Source organism: Furipterus horrens, unplaced genomic scaffold, assembly GCF_987537825.1.
Source record: "Furipterus horrens unplaced genomic scaffold, mFurHor1.1.pri manual_scaffold_2, whole genome shotgun sequence".
NCBI classification, from domain to species: domain Eukaryota; kingdom Metazoa; phylum Chordata; class Mammalia; order Chiroptera; family Furipteridae; genus Furipterus; species Furipterus horrens.
The window spans coordinates 183,674,517-183,696,456 of record NW_028327172.1 but is presented as its reverse complement, the minus strand read 5'-3'; the positions used below and the strand labels follow the sequence as shown (position 1 = coordinate 183,696,456).

Below are 21,940 nucleotides of genomic sequence, written 5' to 3'. Positions count from 1 at the left end.
AAGGGTGGTGGTGGTGAGTGGTACCAGAAGTGTATTTTGCCTACTTCATAGTTTTCCCAAAGTTAGACATTCAATCTGAAATTTATTTCTACAATCTCTTCAGAATCCAATGCCACTAAGCCATTTACAAATTACCTTAATATGTGAATTGAGGGGTTTCCCCATTAACAAGTGTACATTTTACCTGGGGTCTTCTGGTAACTAAAACCAATATGCTCTTGGTTTTATTACATATTTATTGTCTTTGTTTCATTATGTCCTATATTATTAATGACTCTAGAAGTGAAATTTTTGGATTTACAATATTTTCAAATACTTTGAGCTCTTTAGAATTCTTCAAAGCACATCAAATAATATATTGTTTTCTTTTTTTCTCCCTCAGATGGGATTTGTTTTAGTAGAAGTCATCTAATGTAACCATATTTATAAATGTTCTCTTTAATTAATCAGCTGGTATTTGTTAGTGTTTCTTCTAGGAAAAGAGCCCACGATCTTTCTAAGCCTAAAAAACAATGGGGAGCCCCAGATAGGTAAGAAAATATTATATATTTTGTTTGTAATAATGTATTCCTGACATTAAATAAGTATTATTCTTACCTGCCCACTAACCTTGTATCCTAGGTGTATCCACCTCACTGCTCAACTGGATTCACTTAATCAATATTATCACATCAGTTGAGTCAACACATGGAAGGCAAACCCCTAGGTTAGTGGTTTTCAGATTTGCACAGTAGAATCACCTGGAGACCTTTAAAATGAATTGATGTTTGGGTCCCATCCCCAGAAATCCTGACTTACTTGGTCTGGGGTGTAGCCTAGGCTTCAGGACTGTTAAAAGTTCCCCAGGTACTTCTAGTAGGCAGACAGTTTTGAGAATCCCTGTCCCAGGGTGTTCCTCCACACTTCTTTGTAACTCTTGTGTCCATCCTCCAGGTTGCTGCTTCTAGCACCTGGTCCTGCTGTCTCTAAGCCTCTGTCTAGAGCACATCTGTTCTCTGAATCTCTAGCAGGCTGGACCCACTGTCCTTCCACCCTTCACCACAGAACTCCTCGTTTTCTTTTTTAGCTCTGAGTAAAGCCTGAATTTTTCTATTTTTTTCTGATCTGCTATTGCTTTCTTAAAAAAATTGATAGGCTTTATTTTAAAAATAGTTTTAGGTTTATAGGAAAATTGATCAAAATTACAGAGAGAGTTTCTATATTACCACCCACTCCTCTAGTTTCCACTATTATTAACAGCTTTCATTAGTGCAGTGTATTTATTAAAACTGGTGAACAAATATCGACACATTATTATTAACTAAAGTCTATAGTTTACATTTGGGTTCACTTTTTAAGTTGTACAGTTTTATGGGTTTTGACAAATACATATTTTCATATATCCACCATTACGATGTTATACAGAACAGTTTCACTGCCCTAAGAATTACCTGTGTTCCACCTATTTATTTCTTTCCTTCTCTCTCCCCTCTCCAAACCCCTGGCAACCACTGATCTTGTTTACCGTATGTATAATTTTACCTTTCTCAGAATGTTGTATAGTTGTAATCAAACAGTGTGTAACCTTTTCTGACTGGCTTCATTCACTTAGCAGTAGGCATTTATGGTGCCTCCATGTCTTTTCATGGCTTGATAACTCATTTCTTTTTAGCGCTGAATAATATCCCATTGTCTAGGTGTACCACAATTGATCCATTCATATAATGAAGGGCATCTTGGTTGATTTCAATTTTTGGCAATTATGAATAAAGCTGCTATAAACATTTGTGTAACCCTGGCTGGTTTGGCTCAGTGGATTGAGCGTTGGCCTGCGAGCTAAGTGTCGCTGGTTCGATCTTCCAGTCAGGGCACATCAGAGAAGGAAAACTCTGACTCCAAAAAACCTCCGCTGCCTTGCGGCATACCTCTTCAGGGGAAAGGCTAAGAGAGTAAACCCCGACAGAAAATCCGGAGCCGGAGTCCCTAAGGCGGTTTGACGTTGTAGTCAACACCGGCAACTCCTGCGGCGCACCTGAAGCCAAGCTGTATTGACTCCGTCTTTCCCTTGGATTCTTCAGCTGCGAAGAGAGGGGGGGTCTGCTGCATGGGCAACAGCAGACCCTCCATATCACCCTGCCCAGGCTCTGTAGCTTAAGCTTCACTGGAGAGGACACTCCAGTGTCATCACAAGATGTCGATTCAACACGGGAGGAGACAGATACCGTGTCACTCCCGAGTCGGACTGCACAGCCATTCTCGGTGGTGCAGATAGACTCTTAAGAAGCTACACCATCGTCTCTCGAGACGGACGGCTGCCGACGACGACGAAACATTTGTGTGCAGGTTTTGTGTAGATACAAGTTTTCAGCTCCTTTGGGTAAATACCTAGTAGTGCAATTGCTAGATCATATGGTAAGAACATATTTAGCTTTGTAAGACATTGCTAAACTCTCTCCCAATGTGTCTGTGCCATTTCCACCAGCAGTTATTGAGAGCTCCTGTCACTCCCTATCTTCACCAGCATTTGGAGTTGTTAGTCTCTTGATAAGTGTGTAATAATATCTCATTGTTTTTATTTGCAATTCCCTAATGAGATGTTAGCAAGTTTCATGTTTATTTGCCATCTTTATATCTTCTTTGATAAAATATCTGTTCAGATCTTTTGCCCATTTTTAAATTGGGTTGTTTTCCATTGTTGAATTTTAGGAGTTCTTTGTATTTTTTGAGTACCAGTTCTTTATCAGATGCTATCTACTAAATGTTTATGTTCCCTCAAAATTCATATTTTGAAATCTAATCCCCAATGTCATAGTATTTGGAGGTGGGGTCTTCGGGAAGTGATTAGGTCATGAGGGTGGAGCCCTGATGAATGGGATTAGTGCCCTTATAAAAGGGGTTCTAAAGAGCTTCCTGATCACTTCCACCACGTGAGGACACAAGCTTTTGCTTTAGCCTCTTATTCTCCCTGAAGTCATTCTCTCCTCTCTAATCTCTGTTTCACATCACCATTAGGTGAGTGCCCAGTTTTCACCATTTGTTCATTTATCAAGTCCTGATTGAGCACCTGTTGTGCACAGCACTAAACTGTGCAAGGGGAAATTTCCAAAATATTAAGACATAATTCCTCTCCTGGAAGAATATATAGGCTGGAGAGGACATGCTCCTTGTCAAAATTGTGGAGGGCCTTGTAAGCCACAATGAGGAGCTGGAACTTTATTCTAAAGTGAATGGAAACCTTTGAAGTGTTTTAAACAAGGAGATGACTTGATCAGATTGGAGTAGAGAAAGATCACTCTGGCAGTGCTGTGGAGAAAGAAATGTGGATAATGAGATCTGAACAAGGGAGACAGTGACAGGGATGGTGAGAAATCAACAGATTTGAGTTATACTTAAAAGGAATCAGCAGAATGTAGTGTGAGGGGTTATGTATTAATTTATTAATAAACATTTCTAATAGTGACTCAGGCTGATGCTTATGAAGCAGAGACAGAAGAATATACACAAAAATACAGACAAAATTAGAAAAAAAAAATAACAGGCCTCTTAGAGGGATAAGCTCGATTAATTGTCAAATTCAGTTATGTGCAAAGTCAGGTTACTGAGCTACCTTTTTATAACTCCTCAGCCAGGCCTTCAAGGCCTTCCTCATCCATTCTAGCAATGTTACTTAATTACCCCCAACATGACTTTATGCTTCTGCCGAAACATGCTTTGCTCAATCCTTGGTTTTCCCCATTTCTCATGGTTACCCCAATGGGTGCGTGGGGATCAGAGAGGCGCCTCTCGAAAAGTGGGCCACAAAACACCCGCACCAGTTAATTCCAAGCAAACAACAAGAAAGAAGCCTCCGGCTCTTCGCCTCGCTAGCTGGAACATCAGGACCATGTGCCCCGGACTTACTGCAGACCTTCCGTGGATCAAGGGTGCCAGGAAAACCGCTGTCATCGATAGGGAACTGGCACGACTAAACATCGACATTGCGGCTCTACAGGAGACCCGGTTGGCCGACAACGGAACTATCAGAGAAACCAACTACACCTTCTACTGGCAAGGGAAGTCTCCGGACCAACCAAGACAGCACGGTGTTGGGTTCGCTGTGAAGAACACGCTTGTCAACTCCATAGAGCCACCCACAGGAGGCACAGAGAGATTACTTACCCTCCGATTGTCAACAACTTTCGGCCCAGTCAGCATTCTTAGCGCGTACGCCCCAACCCTCTGCGCCACCATCGAAGAGAAAGAACAGTTCTACCATGCACTGGACGAAGCGTTATCCAAGATCCCCAGAAGTAACGCTCTCTATCTCCTTGGAGACTTCAACGCAAGAGTAGGAGCCGACCACATGGCCTGGCCCACCTGCCTTGGAAACTTTGGGAGAGGAAAGATCAATGAGAATGGTCAGCGACTGCTTGAGCTTTCGTGTCACCACGGCCTGTGCGTGACAAACACATTCTTCAAGTGCAAAGAGATCCACCAGGTGTCATGGAGGCACCCCCGCTCCCGCCATTGGCACCAGCTTGACCTCGTCATCACCAGAAGAACGGATATTGGCAGCACCCTCCTCACCCGCAGCTACCACAGTGCAGACTGCGACACGGACCACGCCCTCGTGGTAAGCAAGGTGCGCATAATGCCGAAGAGGTTGCACCACTCCAAGATGAAGGGTCGCCCACGCATCAACACCAGTTGTGCCAGCAACCCAGTTAAGACCCAGCAATTTATCAACAAGATGGAAGATGTACTCGGCAAGGGAGTGGCGGCAGATGACATTATCGAATCCAATTGGCCACGTCTCCGCGACGCCATATACAACTCCGCCATTATTGCTTACGGGAAGAAAGAGCGGAAGAACGCTGACTGGTACGAGGCTCACTGGGAAGAAATGGAACCCGTGATCGAGGCTAAGAGGAAGGCCCTACTGGCTTACAAGGTCACGCCCACTCCCAGTACACTTCAAGCTCTACGGACTGCCAGGAACAAAGTCCAGAAGACCGCCCGCCACTGTGCCAACACCTATTGGCTAAACCTGTGCCGAAGCATTCAGGAAGCCGCCGATATAGGCAACGCACGAGGAATGTATGAGGGTATCAAGAAGGCAACAGGCCCAATCCCCTCCAAGATCGCCCCCCTTAAGTCCAAGACAGGTGAGGTCATCACTGACCAGGAACAGCAAATGTGGCGGTGGACCGAGCACTACCTCGAGCTGTACGCGACGAAGAACACCGTAACAGACACTGCTCTTAACGCCATCCCAGACCTACCAGTCATGGAGGAGCTAGACACCCCACCTACTGCGGCAGAGCTCAGCAAAGCCATCGACCGCCTCGCTTACGGGAAAGCACCAGGAAGCGACGGAATCCCTCCAGAAATCCTAAAGAGCGGGAAACCAGTCCTGCTACAGCCGCTCCACCATCTACTCTGTCGCTGCTGGAAGGAGGGTTACATCCCCCAGGATATGAGAGATGCCAACATTATCACCATGTACAAGAACAAAGGAGACCGCAGCGACTGCAACAACTACCGGGGCATCTCTCTCCTCAGCGTCGTTGGCAAAGTATTCGCCCGGGTCGCTCTTGCCCGCCTGCAGACCCTTGCTTCCCGCGTCTACCCAGAGTCCCAGTGTGGCTTCAGAGCTGGCCGATCAACAGTGGACATGATCTTCTCCCTACGCCAGCTGCAGGAGAAGTGTCACGAGCAGCATAAACCACTCTACCTCGCCTTTATCGACCTTACGAAGGCGTTTGATCTGGTCAGTCGAAGCGGTCTCTTCAGCTTGCTACAGAAGATTGGCTGTCCACCACATCTGCTTGCTGTGGTCATGTCCTTTCACGACAACATGCACAGCACGGTGTCCTACAACGGCGCAACCTCTGAGGCCTTCCCAGTCAGCAGCGGAGTAAAGCAGGGCTGTGTTCTCGCGCCTACGCTGTTCGGAATCTTCTTCTCCATGCTCCTCCAATACGCCTTTAAGGACTGCAGCGAGGGTGTCTTCATTCACACCAGATCCGATGGCAAGCTCTACAACCTGGCCCGTCTACGAGCCAAGACCAAAGTCAAAGAGGTGCTCATCCGTGAGATGCTCTTCGCCGACGACGCAGCTTTGACATCACACTCCGAAGAGGGACTTCAGCAGCTAGTCACTTGCCTTTCCCACGCATGCAAGGAGTTCGGACTAGCCATCAGCCTGACGAAGACGAATGTTATGGCTCAAGGCACGGGGACTCCCCCATGCATCACCATCGACGGGTACACCCTGGAGGTTGTCAACGACTTCACTTACCTCGGGTCCACTATCTCGAGCTCTCTGTCAGTCGACTTGGAGGTCAACCGGAGAATCGCCAGGGCAGCCACAGTTATGGCCAGACTGAACCGGCGAGCGTGGAACAATTCCAGCCTCACTGAGAAAACCAGACTGCGCATCTACCAAGCCTGCGTACTCAGCACTCTCCTCTATGGCAGCGAGACGTGGACCACCTACGCAAGGCACGAAAGGAAACTCAACAGCTTCCACATGAGGTGCCTGCGACGCGTCCCGCATGTCACCTGGCAGGATAAGGTCCCCAACACCGAGGTGCTGAAGCGAGCCAATATGAGCAGTTTGCATGCAGTTCTTAGCGAGAGACGCCTCAGGTGGCTCGGCCATGTCAAAAGAATGGATGCAGGCCGTATCCCCAAAGACCTCCTCTACGGCGAGCTAGCAGAAGGCAAGAGGATGACAGGGCGCCCAAAACTGCGGTTCAAAGACATCTGCAAAAAGGACATGACACAATGCTCCATCAATCTCAACACCTGGGAAGTTCAAGCAGACGACCGCCTAGCCTGGAGGCTCGCGGTCAGGCAAGGTACGTCACGTGCAGAGGCTGCGCGCAATGAGGAGGCGGTCCAGAAAAGATCGAGGCGGAAGCAGCGTCAACAGCAGCAACAACGGCCATCTGCCTTCACCTGTAACAAGTGTGGCAGGGATTGTCACTCCCGAGTCGGACTGCACAGCCATTCTCGGCGGTGCAGATAGACTCTCAAGAAGCTACGCCATCGTCTCTCGAGACGGACGGCTGCCGACGACGACGACCCCAATGTGAAATATACATCATTTCTGGCAGTCTGTGCCTTCTACTTACTTCCATAAAGCCTTGTCAGGTTAATCCAGGATTGATTTCTCCTTCTCTCTTCACCCCCTGTGCAGTATTCATACCTATTTCACAGGGCTGTTGAGACTAAATGATGTGATGTCTGTAAAGCACTTAGCCCAGTGCCTGGCCCACGGTAAGTATTCCACAAATGATAGCTATTAATATTACTCTGTTACTATCTCATTTATGACCACCTGGTACAGTTTATCACCCAAAGTGAGAGCAGTGTAGAGAGGTGGCATGACCATTTTATGTTGAACTGACTATAAACTGCCATGTTAATTATCTGATGGCAGAAGCAGAACTGTCTACCTCTAATAGGTTCATTTTGATCACTGCATTTTAAGACAGTAGATAAAACAATCTAATTTTATTTTTATTTCAACTTACATAAGTAGTTTATCTGCTTCTGAGGCCTGGAAATTGTAACATTTTGTAAAAGAAATAGTTCTTTAACTGAAGTAAAACTAGTAGAGAACAGTCTAAGATATTCATTAACAGTGAATTTCTTTCCTTTTTTTTCTATTTTGCTTTTTTTTGTTACATTTTTTTTCTTTTTTTTTTAAATTTATTTTACTTTTAAAACAGAATACTGTTTTGGGGAAATCAAGATCCTATTCGCCCTGTTTGCCGTAGTGCTTTGAAGACCCAGCTGACCAAAAGACTTGAGATCCTTGCCCGTCCCAAGGAAGTCTCCTACAGATACATACCTAATAGGTTAGTATTGTATGTGATCAGGTTATTTTATCAGGAATCTCTAGGAAAATGAACACAGAACCTAGCCCTTTTTATCTAAAAGCCATAAATAGTCTTGTAGTCAAAATTTATTGAGGATCAGGGATTCTATATGTTTCCAATATGATGCTACAGTACAACTTTTCCAGAGTAAGATCTAACATTTAGCTATTGTAGACGTGTGTTATATCTTATGTTTTAACTTATCAAGATTTCTATATTTTAATAAAGTAAGAGTATTATACAAGGATATGCACCATATGTAACATTGCTGTGGATAAACTTATTTGTGCATGAAAGTTGATGAATTTTGTAAACCCCCATGAGCTTGATTAACATAAGTAAATTATGATATATAAAGGTAAGAGTGTTGTTAAGGCTTTTGATGCCCATTGCCAATATTCTTTTAACATGAGTATGTTAAATGACTAGGCATTTTCTGGTTGACTCTTCAAGGAACTACTGTGGTTGAAGAGGGGGCATGGGTACAGGCAGTGAGGGAGATTAAAGTTAAAAAGAAAGGTGGAGACACTATTATTTATCTAAAGTTTGGTTTTCAGAATAATCGAGGTGCCCATTTCTATCTTTTTCAATATACAACTTAAGTCAAAAGTCAGCACTTCTTCTGGTAGGGACAAAACATAAAGCAGGCCAAAGTCTTTGTTGCCACTGCCCGATTCTGCCATTATAGTGGGGAAGCCGCCATAGAGATGCAAACAGAGCATGTCTGTGTTCCAGTAAAGCTTAAAAATTTTTGCATCTATGTCCATGAGGGATATTGGTCTGGAGTTTCCTTGTAATGTCTTTGTGGTAATGTCTGTCTTTGTTTTTTATAACGCCATTTTTTATGGTAATGCTGTTATCATAGAATTGGAAAATGTATAGAATTGATATTTATTTCTTCTTTAAATATTTGATAGAATACACCAATGAAGTCATCTGGGCCTGGAATTTTTTGGTGGGAAGATTTTTAACTATACATTCAATTTATTTAACAGATATAAGGCTGTTAAAAATTTGTCAAATGAACATTTACTAAGTGGAGCACAGGGTACCAGATGGTGAGCTGCAGTTCAATACCAGCTCATAAAGGAAATTGAAATAAAGAAATTTATTGCTCACAGGTCCTAGAGGAAGTACCTGGCATGCCTCAAGGAGCCACACAGGAAGGTCAAGGCAGAGTTCAGGCAGAGAAAGGCAGATGCTTTTATTAGGGTCCATGGGTAGAGTGCTTTGGGATTTCTGGACTAAAGCCAGATTGGTCAATTCAAACCAAAAGAGTGGAACTTCCATAAGCTCCACAGAAATCTTCCCTGAGAGGAGCATAAGGATAAGGCATTGGGAGTCAGGGGAGACTGTTAGACCAAGGGCCATTGGGTAAAGCTGTCTCAGGAACTTACGTTCACTTTGTGACTTGGTAGGCTGCTATCTAGGGCAAGTGCTTGCATGAGGGGCTAGTGACGTTGTCTGTCACTGTAGGCTGCTTGGCAAACAGAATGGATTCAAGGCAATAGCACCATGAAGTAGTTTAACTGAACTCTTGACAAGGGGCTGTTCAGATTATTTCTTTATGAATGAGTATTGGCAGTGTATGTTTTTCAAAGAATTTATCCATTTCATCTAAGTTTTAAAATGTGTTGGCATAAAGTTCTTCATATATTCTCTTATTGTCCTTTTAATATCGTCCACTCTCTAATGATGATTCCTTCCTCTCATTCCTGATATTGGATGTTGTACCTTCTTTCTTTTTGCTAATCATTCTGGCTAGAAGTTTATCAATTTTTGGTCTCATTGATTTTTCTCTATTATTTTGCTGTTTACTATTTCTTTGATTTCTGCTCTGATCTTTATTGTTTCCTTTATTCTGATTACTGGGGGCATGGTGGGGGTTGTTCTTTTTTTCCTAGTTTCTTAAGGTGCAAACTGAGAGTATCTACTCTTGTGCTGCTTGTTGGCTGCCTAATAACTTCTTCCTCCCACTCCTCCCACACTCCTTACCAGGGTCTGGTCTCTCTGAAGTGCCCAACTGAACAAAATTACCTAATCCCAGCCAAGTGTAGGAGGTTCCCTGCCTGTCTGAGTTTGGCTGTGTATGTGGGCAAGGTGGATGCGTCAGTCCAGCCAGGCAGTGGATTGTGGGCTGGGAAGGCTCAAGCCCACTGGGAGCAGATGTGTGGTATGTGGACAGGCCTCAAGGCAGGATGGTCACAAGCAAAGGAGGGAGATACAGGTTTAAACACACACCCAGGCTTACATTACCAACCAGAAGACAGAGACCTGGGAAGATGGATGCAGATCCACAGCCATGAAAATGTTAAAGGAGCAGAAGTCCTTAGGAAAATAATAGAAATAGAAGTGGGCCTGCAATCTGAGTTAACACCAAGTCTAAAGTAGTCAATATCATTTCCTTTTCCACTGATGATGTACTGTATCTTGATTAAGAAAAGATTGAGTGGCAGGAGTGATAAAAACAATATTGTTATTTATCCTAAATAACATCTTAGTTAACAAAATCTGATAATGATGAAATAATCTATATACTACAATCAAGTAGAATTTATTCCTAAAATCAGAGTTCTTTTTTTGCAAAGAAAAACATTAGTATAATTTGTTCTATTAACTAAAAATATAGTAAAAATATTTAAAGTATCTATATAGATGTTAAAGAAATCATTTGGTTTTAAAGCAGCAAATTTTCTCTTCTCATCAATATATTTTTTGGTCTGTTTAGAAGATAATTTGTTTATACCTAAAATGATCTGTTTTGAAATAAGATTAGAAATCAGCTGAAAACTTAATGGTGGTAACCATGTCAGTATATTTTTTGGTGTATTTAAAAGATGCAATTTATTTATTACGGTGAAATGTCTGTTTTGGAATGGGGTATTAGAAGGCAGCTGAAAACTTGATGGCTGTCACCATTTCTAATTTCTTCCCATGTAGAAAATGGCTCAGCAGTAAAGAGATAAGCTGTCATGCCGACTGGCCTATACCTAAAGGTGTCAATGTTTGAATTCAAATGATAATTTGAATTCATGCTTGTTTCACTCGCTTCTTTCCTCTCTACAATTTTCAGGACTCAATATTACTACAGCTGTGGCAGACAATCTGTAATCTGGGATATCCCTTCTCCTGTGCTGTTAAAAAAGCCTTCCAAAAGGATCCAGAGGCTAGCACAGCCCAACATTTTCAAGATAATGCATCTAACAAATAGGTAGAATACCTTTAGACCCTCCATAAATTCTAATCTAATTCGGTTAAATGTCACAATATTGTTGTTCTTATTTTAATGTATGGAATTGCATAAACTAAAAGTCCACTTATGTTTCAAATAACTAGAGTAAAAACTATTTTCAGCAACTGTAGGTAATCAGAAGATCTTCATTAGTAATTACATCTGACTCAAATATGGTGAAGCTAAAATTCACATTAAACTTAATCACGGGACTTCCAGCCAAGATGGAGCCCTAGACAGACACACTGTGTCTCCCTCCACAACTAAGTAGGAATGCATTTACTTCAAAACTAGAAACAATCAGAAGTTCCAAAAAATCAAGCTGCATGGAAGTCCAACAAACAAAGATATAAAGAAGAAATACTCATCCAGACAGGTAGGAGGGGCGGAGCTGGGGTGGAGAGGACATGCTGTGGTGGCAGCAGCAGTAGCAGCAGCAGCGGCAGGCCGGTAAAAAGGCACAGTCACATGTTTTAAAAAGTAGGGAGGGACACCTGGGGAGCTCTCCCAGCACCAGACCAGACTGCAGATCATGGTCCCAGCGCCGGGGAAAATAAAGCCTCATTGCTTTTGACTGTGCAAACCAGTGGGGGTTGGGGCAAAGGATGAAACTGCTTGTCTCTCAGCAGAGTTCGCTTGTTTAAAGGGCCCCCACAATCCTAGAACATCTGCAGGCCCACTCACTCTGGGAACAACAGCCAGGGCAACAGCTAGAGAGGTGCCAGCCCCATATGAAGTGGGAGAAGTGCTTGGAAAAGCGGCAAGTGCTGGGCAAGTGGCATTGTTCCCTCTCAGACCCCTCCCCCATATACAGCACCACAATGTGGTGAAATGGGTCGCCCTGTACTGAAAAATACCTAAGGCTCTGCCCCTTACAACATAACAGGAGTGACAACTCTACCTAAGACACAGAGGCAAACCAACACAAAAACCTGTCAAGATGAAGAGACAGAGAAGTATGGCCCAAAAGAGGGAACGGATCAAGGTTCCAGTGAGAGAACTAAGCGATGAAGAGATAGCCAACCTAACAGAGTTCACAACACTGGTGATAAAGATATTCACAAGCTTGACAGGTATGCTTAAGTATGGCAAACAGATAAGGGAAGAAGTGAAGGCTATGCTAAATAAAACAAAGGAAAATCCACAGAAAACCAATAGTGGAGGTGTTACAGAACCCCTGGAATGCTCCAACTGAAAACAAACCCACGGGCTCTTTAGTTAGGGGTCCGATTGCCCGCCGCCAGAATTACACCTCTGAATATTATAGTTGAGTGAAAAGAAAATTGTTTATTTAACAGTTACACATATCCTTGTCTCCCCTCTACCGAACCTAGCCAGTTTTAGGGAGGTCAGAAACACTGTTTCCCTACTTCCTAGGCACAGTTCAGCTTTGCCAGCAGCTGCCAATCACTCAATCTGATTGAGGAGGTCCTTTCTGTGCTGTGGTGCCCTCCAGCTCTCAATGCAAGGATCACCTGGATTCTCAGCCTCCTCGCAAACTGTCTTCTTTCTGTAAACCACATGGATCTCCTCTCCTTCTCCAGAGCACCTCTACGAACACCCACCAGCTAGGGAGACAGCCCCAGAGCATGCCACCTCAAAGTTTTCGCAGTTGCCTATATATCCCTGACTGCGTCCTCTGACGCACTGGGTGTTGCCAACAGTTCTGACCATTCACAGAACCCCACGTAGGCTCTGTGTGCTTTCCATACCATCACCTGGTTCAAGACTCCTCCCATCCACCTGAGGCCTTGGAAGCATCCAAGCAATTTTACATAATGAAAGACACCAGCCATCAGCCTCAGGCATGTGGAGGCATTCTGAAAGCTGCTTCCTTCTCCCCATCCCCCAGCCTCAAACTCCAGGGATATTTGGACTCCTCTGTTTCTGTAACAGAGGGAGGGAAAGTAGGGTTCAAATCAATGATTTGGAACATAAGGAAGAAAAAAAGAGTCAACCAGTACAGAATGAGGAAACAAGAATTGAAAAAAATGAGGAGAGGAGAGGCTTAGGAACCTCTGGGACAACTTTAAATGTGTCAACATCCAAACCATAGGGGTGCCAGAAGGAGAAGAGCAAGAAGTTGAAAACTTATGTGAGAAAACAATAAAGGAAAACTCCCTGAATTTGGCGAAGGAAATAGATGTACAAGTCCAGGAAGCACAGAGAGGCCCAAAGAAGCTACACCCAAAGAGGACAACACCAAGACATATCATAATTAAAATGCCAAAGGTTCAAGATAAAGAGAGAATCTTAAAGGCAGCAAGAGAAAAGCAGAGTTACCTACAAATGGGTGCCTATAAGGCTATCAGCTGATTTCTCAAAAGAAACATTGTAGGCAAGAAGGGGCTGGCAAGAAGTATTCAAGGTGATGAAAAGCAAGGACTTACAAACAAGATTACACCATCCAACAAAGCTATCATTTAGCATAGAAGGGCAGATAAAGTGCTTCCCAGACAAGGTAAAGCTAAAAGAGTTCATCATCACCAAGCTATTATATGAAATGTCAAAGCGACTCACTTAAGAAAAAGAAGATCAAAATTATGAACATTAAAGTGACAACAAACTTACAACTATCAACAACTGAATCTAAACAATAAAAACAAAATCCAACTAAGCAAACCAGAATAGGAACAGAATCATAGGTATGGAGATCATTTGGAGGGTTATTAGCTGGGAGGGGGAAGGAGAGAAATGGGGAAATGGTGCAGGGATTAAGAAGCATAACTGGTTGGCACAAAATAGATAGGGGGAAGTTAAGAATAATATAGGAAAGGGTAAAGCAGAAGAACTTATATGCACAACCCATGGGCATGAATTAAGGGAGGTGGGATTGCTGGTGGGAAGGGGGTACTGGGGAGAGGGGAGCAAAGGGGGAAATATTGGGACCTCTGTAACACCATAATCAATAAAATATACTTTAAAAAAAAAACCTAATCACTGTTGGCCAATTAAAAGGAAATATGCAAATGAAACATTACAGGTTTTTGCAGTTTATAGAACTTGATGTTCTCCTATGCCTCTGTGACTTTGCACATGATCTTCCTTTTGCTTTGAATGCTGAATTTCTCCTTGTCTTTAAAAGACAGTTTAGTGATATCTTCCATAAGGAAGCTAAGATTGTGATGTGTTTGTTGGAATATGCTAGGTTACATTCTTGGAACATGTACAGTGCACAATTACAGGAAAATGGTAGTACTGCTGTACACTACTTTAGTCAGAACATATTAGGTGCATGTGTCCAATTATGGATGTTATACCTTAGGTTTGGGTGCCTGGGTGAAAAAGGTAAGGGGATTAAGAAGTACTAATTGGTAGTCACAAAATAGTCATGGGGATGTAAACCAAAGCACAGGGAGTATAGGCAATAATATTATAATAACTATGTATGGTATCAGGTGGGTACTTGAAATATTAGGGGGACCACCTTGTAAAGTATAAGATTGTCTAACCAATATGCTGACACCTGAAACTAATACAAAATAATATTGAATGTAAACTCTGATTAAAATATAAAAAATAAACTGATAATAAATTTGAGACTATTCAGAAGGAGATAAATTGAGATGTTGAGGTTTCTGCAAACTATGTTATATGAAAAATAGTTAAGGGCAATGACATATTTAGCTTAGAGAAAAGGCAAAGGAAGCAGAGCTGGTTGTATTCAGATGATTAAAGGGTCAACATATGAAAGAGGAAGAGGAAGTGGAAGTAATATTACTTTATGTTGATCCTAGAACTAGAAATTGAACAGGAATTTACCAAACAGCAGATGTCAGCTAAGTTTAGGAAAATCTTCCTGATCAGCTATCCATTAGTGGAAAGGTTTATTGGGAAAAGGCAATTGTCATCTCCACTCCAGTTTCTGAAAGTGTTCAAATGTAGGCTGGAATGATCACTTTACATCGATTTTAGTAAAGATTCCTGAATTCAGAGAGAGGTTGAGTTGGACATCTTAAGTCTTCCTCCATCATAGAATACACCAAAAAAGGCCCAATACCTTCCACAGAATTTCTTTATTTGCTTATTATCAGTTCATTTGATAAGATCTGCTAATTCAGTTAAAATATACATATAAATTTGTGGTTATAGATCTACATTTCTAAACCAGAGGGATACTTTATCTGTCACAGCTTTTTGAGACACCTGAGTTTGATGTTTCATACTAGTGAAAGCTCCTTGAATGTTAACACTTTTTGCATTTTTAAAAGATTGTGTCTCCCTGCTCTCCTAAACAGATCCTTCAGCTACAGAACAAACATGCATCCTTGGTTCACTGGCTTGAGAGCTTCATTATGAACACCAACTACTACCTAATACTTTAATACAGACAACCTCTTGGGAGCTGTTGAGTATGAAACACAGTTTTTCTTTAAGTGAAGTGGTCTGACCTCTGTGGTTTTACATTAGGAGATATTTGCTTCTTATAGTTTTCCTGTAATTTCTCTGTTAATTGGAGGAATAGTCTCTAGCCAGCCTCCTTTCTGATTTTCTCTGCACTGGAAACAGACAACCAGCTTGATAGACTTGTGTGGGGGAGGGAAAACAAGTGCTTAGGGCAAACACAAGGCTCATCAATAAGTGCACTACATTGAGTTTGAACTTTGTGGTATATATTTTAGCTGATTCACTAAAAGGACTCAACATCAAATTTGAGCAGTCAGAAGACACAATCAACCAATTCTAATAGATTAATTGAAATTACCAAGTCTGAGGAACAGAATGAAAAAAGAATGAAATAGAATGAACAAAATCTCATAAACTTGTGGGATGCCATCAAGAGTATTAACATACCCATGATAGGAATCTCATTAAGAGAGAAGAGAGATAATGGGGCAGAAGGCGTACCTGAAGAAATAATAGCCCAAAGCTTCCCAAATTACATGAAAAATGAATCTACACATCAACAAACTTCAAGTATGATAAACGCAGAGATCCACATCATAATCAACTGTCCACACCCAAAGACAGAATCTTGAAAGCAGCAAGAGAGAAGTAACTGATCACATGCAAATGATCTGCAATATTAACAGGTGATTTATCACCAGAAACCATAGATGCCAGAAACCAGTGGGATAACATATTTAAAGAACTGGGGGGAAAAACAACTGTTAGCCAAGAATACACTAACGAAACCATCCTTCAAAAATGAAGGAGAAATTAAGACATTCCCAGATAAACAAAAACTGACAAAAATCAATTGCCAACAGACTTGCTTTACAATATAGAGAGTCCTTCAAGCTAAAATGAAAGAGCACTAGAATAATTTGAATCCATATGAAGAAATAAAGGACTTTAAGAGTTAACTATATAGGTACATATAAAAGACAGCATAAATGTATTTTTCTGTTTGTAACTTATTCTTCTACCTGAGATAAAAGACAACTGCATCAAGCAATAATTACAAATCTGTGTTTATAGGCATGCAATGTATTTTTAAAAAACAGCACAAAGGAGAGGGAGGACATGGAGTGTTATTAATTAGAACTAGAGTGTTATAAGTTAAGATGTACAAGGCAACGAGTAAGAATATAGTTTTTTAAAATACAGTAAAATAAGGGAATTAAAATGGTATACTAAAAATATCTAATATTTTACAGGAACAAAAAAGGAGCAAAAAGAAGTAACTCATAAAAACAAATAAAATGGTGGGCATGAACCCTATGTTATTAGTAATTACATTAAATATAAATCAATTGAATACTCCAATCAAAAGGCAGGGATTGACAGAATGGATAAAAACCACTCAAGAGTATGTTGCCTACAAGACACATACTTTAGGTTCAAAGAAACAAATAGGCTGACGGTAAAAAGGTAGAAAGAGATATACTATGAAAACCAACCAAAAAAGAGCTAGAGTGGCAGTACTCATATCAGAAAATATATCTCTAAGACAAACATTGTTACTGGAGGCAAAGAAGGACATTTTATATTAGTAAAATGATCAGTCCATTAGGGAAATGTAACAATTCTAAATATATATGCAACAACTAACAACAGAGCTCCAAAATAGTTGAAGCAAAACCTGAAAGAATTGAAGAGAAATAGACAATTAGACAATAATAGTTGGATTCTTCAATACCACACTTTCAGTAATGGGAAGAACAACAAGCAGTAGATCAACTAGGAAATGGAAAGCTTGCTCAACACTATAAATCATCTATACCTAATAGACATTCATAAGACACTCCATCAACAATAACAGAATACACATTCTTCTCAAATAAAACATTCTCTATGACAGGTCACATATTAAGGCATAAAACAAGTCTTAATAAATTTAAAATTATTGAATGGTACATAATTAGTTCTCTAACCACAGTAGAATCAAATTAGAAACCAATAGCAAAAGGGAATTTGGAAAATTAAAGAAATATGTGAAACGAAATACATTCCTAAGCAAACAGTGGGTCAAAGAAGAAATCATTTTGTATTTACTATATATAGTAAAAGTGAAAACACAAAATATCAAAACTTGTGATATGTACCTAAGTAGTGCTTAGTGAGAAATTTTAGCTGTAAATGCCTACATTAAAAAAGAAAAGAGATCTCAAATTATAACCTAATCTTTCATCTTAGGAAATTACAAACAAAAAGCAAATTAATTTAAAACAAACAACAAAGAAAAGAATAAAGATTAGAGTGGAAGTAAATGGAATAGAAATTAGAAAAACAAAGAAAGTCAACAAAACCGAAAGTTCATTCTTTGAAAAGATCAACAAAACAAACCTTTGGCTAGACCAAAACAACAAGAGAGAAGACTCAAATTACTAAAATCATGAAAGAAACAGGGACCTTTTTAATGGTCATTTACAAAAGAAGGGTCATTACTACTTGTAGAAATAAAAAAGGATTTTAAGGGGTTATTATGAGCAATTGTATGGCCAACAAATTACATAAAATAAATGAAATGGACAAACTCCTAGAAAGACAAACTACTGAAATTAACTCAATAATTTAAAAATATCTTAACAGACCTATAACAAGTAAAGAAATTGAATTAATAATTTTTAAAAAACTTCTCATGAACAACTCAGGACCAGATATTTTCATTGATGAATTCTGTGATATGTTTAAAGATGAGCTAACAGCAACCCTTCAGACTCTTCCAAAAAAATAAGACACTTGCCAACACATTCCATTCCATGATGTCTGTATTACCCTGATGCCAAAATCAGAAAAGGCCATTATAAGAGACGGGAATACAGACAGTATTTCTTATGAATATATGTAACAGTTCATATCAGAATACTACCAAACCGAATCCAAATAAACCTACAACAACCCCCACCAAAATGTTAGCAAACTAAATCTAACAACATGAAAAAGTAATTATATATTTATAATTATACACCATGACCAATTTGGATTTATTCCAGGAGTGTAATTTTTTGGTACAACATACTAAAATCTATGTAATATACAATAAAAATTAGGAGACAAAAAACCAGCCCAACCCACATAATCATCTCAATAGACTCAGAAAAATCATTTGACAAGATTTAACACACTTTCATGATAAAAATGCTCAACAAATTAGGTATAGAAGTGAACTTCTGTAACCATGTACAAAAAACCTACAGATAACATAACTAATGGTGAAAGACTAAATGCTTTCCTCGCACAATCAGGAACAAACAAGGATGTCAGCTCTCACCACTTCTATTCAACATCATACCGGAGATTCTAGTCAGGGAAATTAGGCAAGAAGAAAGAAAGAAACCACATTCAGGTTGGAAAGTAAGAAGTAAAACTATTACTATTTATAGATGACATGATTTTTTAAAATTAAAATTATGTTTAATGATTTGAGAGAGAAATCAATATGTGAGAGAAATACCGATTGATTCCCTCCCATACAAGCCCCAACCAGGGATGGAACCTGCATCTTAGTTAAGTATGTTCCCTGACCGGAGATCAGACCGCAGCCTTTTGGTGTATGGGACAACGTTCCAACTAACTGAGCCACACCGGCCAGGGCATAGATGGCATGATTTTTTTTATACAGGAAATCTTAAGGAATCCACATATGAGTATTACAGTTAAGGTTTTTAAATTTTTTTAAATTTTTTATTATCTGGATTTATTTATTGTTTTTCTATTACAGTTGTAATAATAATGTTTGTAAAACAGAAAATCTGAATCTATCAGTGGATTATGAAATCAATTTCAGCTTTTCTTTTAATGAAATCAAATGAAATTTAAAAAATCAGAATACACTGCTTAGGACAAGCATTGTTTCATGATAATTTTGTTTCATACACACACAGATTTACATATGCCATATCACAATGTAAAATGTATCTCTTACTGTGGATCAAAGTAAAAAAATTTGAGAAACACCAGCCTGGTGGAAAGAGCACTAAAGATTATGAGAAAAAATGTTCCAAAGATAGAAACAATATATATAATTGTGTGACGGTTGATAATAGCAATGAAAAATGCTATTGGTCCTCTAATAATTCTAATACTTTATATTCCATTTGCATATAGGTCCTTCAGTGATTGCTTAACAAGAGATGCTCTTCAATTCTCTGGTCCTTCTCCCCGGATATTACAACTTTCAGTGGCCAAAGGCACACATCCAAACTATGTTCCTCCAAAAGGCGTAAGTGGCTCCATGTGAAAGAGACGGATTCTGATTGACTTTGTAACATGTAACATGTTTGTAACTGTAACATGCTCCCCTTTTATTTGTAGGTGTGTATTTCCCTCTTCTTCCTGTTTATAATCTTCTCTCATTAAATTAACTTTTCTGACTACCTCCCCTGTGTCTCATGTATCAGTCAGGATTTTATCAGAGAAGCAGAACCACCATGAGTAATATAAACAGAATTAGACCTTAAGCAATTTTGGGAGCTGATGGAGAAGTCGGTGAAAGGCTGTTATGGCCACTGGAACATGGGTCTGGTTATAGATCAAGAAGCAATGAGAGATAGTAGGAGTAGGTCAGTAGTTCCCTGGAAAGTATTTACTTTAGGGGTGTCTAACCTCAGGCAGGGGAGAAAGGGCTGATTCTATCGGTAAGGAAGGTTCAGCGGTATTCAGGGGTTTTAAGTTTCCAGACTTATTAGAATCTGCACACATGTCCCTACTCCAATTTTTCAAGGTTGCATTTCTTCTTGATCATTGCTCTAATTTTAATATAGGAAACCATACAAGTTTAGGAATTCAATTTGCACTGTAATTCACCCAAGTGCAGAATTCAATTTTCTGCCATGTGACAAGAGAAGATGAGGGATTCTTTTAAGTAAGCCACAAAAACTTTCTGGCCACTTACCCACACCTTAAGGTGGGAACTTAAAGGCTTCAGGTGATCGTTTCTTTCCTCAGGTTCTCCAGTGCACTTAGAAGCAATCAACTAGCCCCACTATACTTTAAAAAATTTTACTAAAATATTCTTTGCCACTTCATCACCCAAAGTCTTGCTTTCTGTTTTGCCACCACATGCCATGTACTATCAGTGCCTTTTTATTTATTTTATTTTTTTATTTTTTAATGTGTTTTATTGATTATAATATTACATTTGTGCCAGTTTCCCTTCCCTCTGCTCCCCTCCACCCGGTGGCCCCCCTCCCTCCAGTTGTCCCCCCCTTTTAGATCATGTCCATTAGTTGTGCATACAGTTCTTCTCAACCTCTCTCTGTCTATTCCATTCCCTCCTACCATGATCCTTAATTCCTATATCATCTCCCTCCCTCTCCCCATTCCCCCTCCCTGTTGACCTCCCCCCAATATGTTCCCTGTACCTATAGTTCTTTTTCCACTCTCGTTGCCTGTTTAGTTTTGCCTTTGTTTCAATTCCCTAGCTTCTGTTGTTTCTTGTGATGCAGTTTTCATTTTAGATTTCATTGTCTTGATCCTCCTTTTTCTAAACCAGTCCCTTTAACATCTCATATAACAGTGGTTTGGATCTAATGAACTCTTTCAGTTTTATTTTGTCCTGGAAACACTTTCTCTGTCCTTCTATTCTGAATGACAGTTTCGCTGGATAGAGTAATCGTGGTTATAGGTTTTGGATTTTCATTACTTTGAATATTTCTTGCCAGTCCCTTCTTGCCTGCAGGGTCTCCCTTGAGAAGTCAGCTGATAGTCTAATTGGGACCCCTTTGTACATAATTCTTTTCTTCTCTCTTGCTGCTTTTAAGATTCTCTCTTTATCTTTAATTTTTGACATTTTGATTATAATGTGTCTTGGAGTGGTTCTCCCTGGGTCCAGTTTTTTTGGAACTCTCTGTGCTTCCTGGACCTGTAAGTCTATTTCCTTCCCCAAGTCTGGGAAGTTCTCCTTTATTATATTTTCACTCAATTTTTCAAGTTCTAGTTCATCTTCCTCGCTCTCTGGCAAACCAATGATTCTTATGTTGGGCCTTTTATAGCTGTCCCAGAGGTTTCTGATCCTCTCATCGTTGCTTCCCATTTCCTCTCGCTGCATTGGTTGACTGCTTGTTCCTTCTCCATATTCCAGTTTATTGAAATGAACTCTGGATTTTTTTTCCTCACCATCTGTCTCGTATGTGGTTTTGTTCCTTTCGTTATGAGTGTTTTTCGCTTCTTTCTCATCTTTTTCCAGATCTTTTGTGAATTCTGTAAGCCACCTGATAACAATGGCCCAGAACTGAGCCTCTGACAGGTTTCTTATCTGTTCATCTGTCAGGTTCTCCATCTGTTGCCTGGTGAGCTGTGCCACCGGGATTTCTATAGTTGTCTGCCACATTTTGACAGATGCGTTTTGTTTTCTTGGGCCGGCTGTAGGGGGCAGTGCCTGTGTAGTCGTCACAATCCAGCGACCGGTGCCTGTCCGCGACCTATTTCGCAGCCCTGTGGCGCTTTCTTTGGGGGCGGGGGTCCAAGATGGATT

The 21,940-nt window shown here is 40.5% G+C and overlaps 1 protein-coding gene across 1 annotated transcript in view; it reads left to right on the top strand.

Annotated features, from left to right (window-relative positions):
- Positions 1-21,940, top strand: part of SPMAP2L (sperm microtubule associated protein 2 like) — a 55,444-nt gene that overhangs the window by 22,908 nt on the left and 10,596 nt on the right. Inside the window, exons 3-6 of the mRNA XM_090267388.1 lie at positions 465-530; positions 7,698-7,826; positions 10,921-11,058; positions 19,573-19,687. Coding sequence (XP_090123514.1) covers positions 465-530; positions 7,698-7,826; positions 10,921-11,058; positions 19,573-19,687 — 448 coding nt within the window. The remainder of the gene's footprint in view (positions 1-464; positions 531-7,697; positions 7,827-10,920; positions 11,059-19,572; positions 19,688-21,940) is intronic.